The following is a 6,698-nucleotide window of genomic DNA, read 5'->3' as shown; positions in this document are numbered from 1 at the left end:
GGTTCCATGTAGAACTCTTTTGAGTTCCATGTAGAACCCTTTTGGGTTCCATGTAGAACCCCTTTGGGTTCCATGTAGAACCCTTTTGGGTTCCATGTAGAACCATTTTGGGTTCCATGTAGAACTCTTTTGGGTTCCATGTAGAACCCATTTGGGTTCCATGTAGAGCCCCTTTGGGTTCCATGTAGAACCCTTTTGGGTTCCATGTAGAACCCTTTTGGGTTCCATGTAGAACCCTTTTGGGTTCCATGTAGAATCCCTTTGGGTTCCATGTAGAGCCCTCTGTGAAAAGGGTTCTACATGGAACTGAAAAAGGTTATACCTGAAACCAAAAGGGTTCTTCAAAGGATTCTTCCCACAGGGACAGCTGAAGTACCATTTTAGGTTCTACATAGCATCTTTTTTTTTCTGAGAGTGTATGTCTCTGTGTTGAACCCATACTCAACCAGCCGTATCCCATGGGTCTCTCTGTGTTCCAGTGTGGGGCTGGATGTTACTTCCGGGTTGGTCCATCCAGTAGGTCACGTGACAGGTCATGTGATCAAAATACTTAGTAAAATAAATACTTGTGGTTGTCTTGCTGTTTCCTCCTCTCTCCATCCCTTCATCTCTCTATCCCTCTATCCATCTATCCCTACATTCCTGATAGTCACAGAACACAAGGGAGGACTATCTACTCCTCCTCCTCTTCCTCTTCCTCTTCCTCTTCTTCTTCCTCTTCTTCCTCTCCATCCTCATTAGCGTAAAGCCCCGCCTCCCACCTCAGCGCCATGTTGCTTTTCCTGCGTGTGACGCGGGTGGCCTCCAGCACCTGGTAACCCAGAAAACAGAACAACAAGTCAGTCAACAGGTAGAACAAACACGACCTTCAGGTCTACTAACACTATAGAGAACCTTCATGTCTACTAACACTATAGAGAACCTTCAGGTCTACTAACACTATAGAGAACCTTCAGGTCTACTAACACTATAGAGAACCTTCAGGTCTACTAACACTGTAGAGAACCTTCTGGTATACTAACACTATAGAGAACCTTCAGGTCTACTAACACTATAGAGAACCTTCATGTCTACTAACACTATAGAGAACCTTCAGGTCTACTAACACTATAGAGAACCTTCAGGTCTACTAACACTATAGAGAACCTTCAGGTCTACTAACACTATAGAGAACCTTCAGGTCTACTAACACTATAAGGAACCTTCAGGTCTACTAACACTATAGAGAACCTTCAGGTCTACTAACACTATAGAGAACCTTCAGGTCTACTAACACTATAGAGAACCTTCAGGTCTACTAACACTGTAGAGAACCTTCTGGTATACTAACACTATAGAGAACCTTCAGGTCTACTAACACTATAGAGAACCTTCATGTCTACTAACACTATAAGGAACCTTCAGGTCTACTAACACTATAGAGAACCTTCAGGTCTACTAACACTATAGAGAACCTTCAGGTCTACTAACACTATAGAGAACCTTCAGGTCTACTAACACTATAGAGAACCTTCAGGTCTACTAACACTATAGAGAACCTTCATGTCTACTAACGCCATAGAGAACCTTCAGGTCTACTAACACTATAGAGAACCTTCTGGTATACTAACACTATAGAGAACCTTCAGGTCTACTAACACTATAGAGAACCTTCATGTCTACTAACGCCATAGAGAACCTTCAGGTCTACTAACACTATAGAGAACCTTCTGGTATACTAACACTATAGAGAACCTTCAAGTCTACTAACACTATAGAGAACCTTCATGTCTACTAACGCCATAGAGAACCTTCAGGTCTACTAACACTATAGAGAACCTTCTGGTATACTAACACTATAGAGAACCTTCAGGTCTACTAACACTATAGAGAACCTTCAGGTCTACTAACACTATAGAGAACCTTCATGTCTACTAACGCCATAGAGAACCTTCATGCATTCTCCGAAAGGGGATACAAGGATCAGTGTTTTAATTAAGTGTTATCCTCTGGGCATCCATTGCACATCTTGCTGTATAGGTTTTTTTACCCAATGAAATGAGATTAAAAGTTATATTCAATTGAATTGAAGTTTCTGTTGTCGTTGCTAGATTCCATTGGTATTACGGTATACAGGGTTTTGTTTATTGTTTTACCTATCTTTACTCACAGCCGCCATATAACCACAGTAAAACCTGTATGAAAACCCCACACTGAACTATACACAGGCTGACATGCATGCACACCACCGCCACAACAACAGGTCACCCGGGCATCAAGACACACTGCAGGAGGGTAGGGAAAGGAAACGTGGCTGACCCTAACTCCTCACAGAGGTGCAGAGGTCAGCCTTAATCAACATCCACGGTACAGGAAGCAGTTGTTGTTATTGGGGTTAACTGCCTTGCTCAAGGGGCAGAACGTTCCACCTTGCCATCTCGGGGGTTACTGGCCTAATGCTCTTAACCACTAGGCTACATCTTATATCGATTATATTTTATTTCACCTTTATTTAACTAGCAGGCTAGCAGGGTTACTACAGGCAGTCCTACAGGTTGGAGAGTGGGAGGGGCAGCGAGCGGGATTATGTTGTCTAGGTGCCGCAGTAGGTCAGAGGTTACAGGAAGGAGCCATTACGAGCAAGCACACACACACACATGCACGCACGCACACACACACAAATGCACACACACACACACACACACACACACACACACACACACACACACACACACACACACACACACACACACACACACACACACACACACACACACACACACTGGTTGAATGTCAAATGGCACCCTATTCCCTATTTAGTGCACAGCAAAAGTAGTGCACTATACTGTAGTGCACCAAATAGGGAATAGTGTCAGAGGCTGGTGTGTATTCATGGATGCCAAGACCCTTTCGTCTTTCTGTGTTTTATACATTTCCTTCAATTCACAAGTGGCTGAATGTATCTCATCGGAGAAAGAATCAGAGGGAGCAAAACCCTTTGTTTCAGTGTGTGTGTAGTAAATGAAGTGTAGCCCATTTATCTGATGCTGTCTATCCCTCTATCCATCAAATAGAGTATGATGTTGTGGCCGCCTGTAGTGTTGAATGCAAGGGAAGCCAGCGAGCATTTGGCTTCCCTTGATAAAAAAAAATATTATAAAAATAATAGCCAATCAGCGTTGAGCTAAACGGAGTGAGCTCAACTGTGATTGGTCCTAGCACACCAAAAAAAAAAAAAAAAAAATGTAAAGGGAAGCCAGTTTGGATTTGGCTTCATTCCAATCACATCACATCAAGACAAACGTCATTGACAGGAAACACTTGAATTGTTGCATCTCATTGTCCTCTGGTGGCTAGCTAGCTGAAACTGTCCCTTACCTAAATTAGGATGAAGATAGGGATTTTGACTTGTGGTTTTACTTAATTCTCCGTACTGACCAATGATTATAACGATGATTCTGATCCAACCATTGATTTATACATTGTTGTGCCCCTGGCCTGAAAGGATGGAAGTTCAATATGTAGCTAGATGTAGAAGGCTAATGTTAACTGGCTAACGTTGCCCATGAATGGAAGTTAGGCTAGCGAGCAAAGCATTTTAGCCAGGTAGCCTGGGACATTAAAAACTAAAAGCTTCTACTGTATGACAGAGTCATAGACCGTTTAGTCAACATGAAAGAGAGGAGGAAGGCATTAGTGATGGTATTGGTGATGGTATTAGTGATGGTATTAGTGATGGCATTGGTGATGGTGTTAGTGATGGTATTAGTGATGGCATTGGTGATGGTATTGGTGATGGCATTGGTGATGGCATTAGTGATGGCATTGGTGATGGTATTGGTGATGGTATTGGTGATGGTATTGGTGATGGCATTGGTGATGGTATTGGTGATGGTATTGGTGATGGCATTGGTGATGGTATTGGTGATGGTATTGGTGATGGTATTGGGTGAATCAACGTGTTTTTCTACTTCCACACACAAATCAGAAACATGGACATCCACGTCATACGTAGCTGACTATTATTTAGTTGATTGGTCTGAATAGTTTTTGGAATCTTTTAGTTGTCACTGTATTAGACTAAACAGGTGATTTGATGATGTTGAAGTTGAAATGGTGCTGGAATAGTGGAGGAGCTCCTGTTGTCTTTGCATCATGAGTTAACTCTCTATGGTTCTCAATCAATAGTTGTTTAGTGGTCTGAAAATGTTGGAAACACGAACTTTCTTGACCCCTACAGCAGGTCATGTTTGTTATATTCAATACTTGCTTTGTGGACTTCATCAGACAGATTGTTGTTCTCTGGTTTTGTAATGAAACAAAGTTGTGGTTGAATTTACTATACCACTGTGTCTGTCTTCTTGTCTCTGCTTTTAGACCTATATATCACGGTGGCAAGGCATATGAACTGAGAGGTTAAAGAGCAAACACAATTATCACAACACAGATGTTGTAATATGGCTTTTTGTTTTCTGGCTTGGCTTCCCCGGTGATTTTACCCACACACTGCTACTGAATAGGGTTCATTTGGGACACAGGGGACTGAAATCAGAAGGCAAAACATAATAGATGCAATGCTCTTTCATCCCAGACTTCGTCTCTAGGCCTCATATTGTAGTAATGTCCAGATTCCTCATATTGTAGTAATGTCCTGATTCATCATATTGTAGTAATGTCCAGATTCCTCATATTGTAGTAATGTCCTGATTCATCATATTGTAGTAATGTCCTGATTCATCATATTGTAGTAATGTCCTGATTTATCATATTGTAGTAATGTCCTGATTCATCATATTGTAGTAATGTCCTGATTTATCATAATGTAGTAATGTCCTGATTCCTCATAATGTAGTAATGTCCTGATTCATCATAATGTAGTAATGTCCTGATTCATCATATTGTAGTAATGTCCTGATTCATCATAATGTAGTAATGTCCTGATTCCTCATAATGTAGTAATGTCCTGATTCCTCATATTGTAGTAATGTCCTGATTCATCATATTGTAGTAATGTCCTGATTCATCATATTGTAGTAATGTCCTGATTCATCATATTGTAGTAATGTCCTGATTCATCATAATGTAGTAATGTCCTGATTCATCATATTGTAGTAATGTCCTGATTCCTCATAATGTAGTAATGTCCTGATTCATCATATTGTAGTAATGTCCTGATTTATCATAATGTAGTAATGTCCTGATTCCTCATAATGTAGTAATGTCCTGATTCATCATAATGTAGTAATGTCCTGATTCATCATATTGTAGTAATGTCCTGATTCATCATAATGTAGTAATGTCCTGATTCCTCATAATGTAGTAATGTCCTGATTCCTCATATTGTAGTAATGTCCTGATTCATCATATTGTAGTAATGTCCTGATTCATCATATTGTAGTAATGTCCTGATTTATCATATTGTAGTAATGTCCTGATTCATCATATTGTAGTAATGTCCTGATTCATCATATTGTAGTAATGTCCTGATTTATCATAATGTAGTAATGTCCTGATTCCTCATAATGTAGTAATGTCCTGATTCCTCATAATGTAGTAATGTCCTGATTCATCATAATGTAGTAATGTCCTGATTCATCATAATGTAGTAATGTCCTGATTCCTCATAATGTAGTAATGTCCTGATTCATCATAATGTAGTAATGTCCTGATTCATCATATTGTAGTAATGTCCTGATTCATCATATTGTAGTAATGTCCTGATTCATCATATTGTAGTAATGTCCTGATTCATCATATTGTAGTAATGTCCTGATTCCTCATAATGTAGTAATGTCCTGATTCATCATAATGTAGTAATGTCCTGATTCATCATAATGTAGTAATGTCCTGATTCATCATAATGTAGTAATGTCCTGATTCCTCATAATGTAGTAATGTCCTGATTCATCATAATGTAGTAATGTCCTGATTCCTCATAATGTAGTAATGTCCTGATTCATCATAATGTAGTAATGTCCTGATTCCTCATAATGTAGTAATGTCCTGATTCCTCATAATGTAGTAATGTCCTGATTTATCATAATGTAGTAATGTCCTGATTCCTCATAATGTAGTAATGTCCTGATTCCTCATAATGTAGTAATGTCCTGATTCATCATAATGTAGTAATGTCCTGATTCCTCATAATGTAGTAATGTCCTGATTCATCATAATGTAGTAATGTCCTGATTCCTCATAATGTAGTAATGTCCTGATTCCTCATAATGTAGTAATGTCCTGATTCATCATAATGTAGTAATGTCCTGATTCCTCATAATGTAGTAATGTCCTGATTCATCATAATGTAGTAATGTCCTGATTCCTCATAATGTAGTAATGTCCTGATTCCTCATAATGTAGTAATGTCCTGATTCCTCATAATGTAGTAATGTCCTGATTCATCATAATGTAGTAATGTCCTGATTCCTCATAATGTAGTAATGTCCTGATTCCTCATAATGTAGTAATGTCCTGATTCCTCATAATGTAGTAATGTCCTGATTCCTCATAATGTAGTAATGTCCTGATTCCTCATAATGTAGTAATGTCCTGATTCATCATAATGTAGTAATGTCCTGATTCCTCATAATGTAGTAATGTCCTGATTCCTCATAATGTAGTAATGTCCTGATTCCTCATAATGTAGTAATGTCCTGATTCATCATATTGTAGTAATGTCCTGATTCATCATATTGTAGTAATGTCCTGATTCATCATAA

The 6,698-nt window shown here is 39.1% G+C and overlaps 1 protein-coding gene across 2 annotated transcripts in view; it reads right to left on the bottom strand.

Annotated features, from left to right (window-relative positions):
* Positions 1-409: 409 nt before the first annotated feature.
* The window catches only part of LOC110536864 (A-kinase anchor protein 2), a 219,385-nt gene continuing 213,096 nt past the window's right edge, over positions 410-6,698 (bottom strand). For both annotated transcript variants that reach the window (XM_036936737.1, XM_036936738.1), the window contains one exon: positions 410-811. In XM_036936737.1, coding sequence (XP_036792632.1) covers positions 674-811 — 138 coding nt within the window. In that variant the 3' untranslated portion in view covers positions 410-673. The remainder of the gene's footprint in view (positions 812-6,698) is intronic.

The sequence above is a fragment of the Oncorhynchus mykiss genome, chromosome 12 (genome assembly GCF_013265735.2).
Source record: "Oncorhynchus mykiss isolate Arlee chromosome 12, USDA_OmykA_1.1, whole genome shotgun sequence".
NCBI lineage: Eukaryota > Metazoa > Chordata > Actinopteri > Salmoniformes > Salmonidae > Oncorhynchus > Oncorhynchus mykiss.
This window is presented reverse-complemented; position numbering and strand designations above follow the sequence as displayed.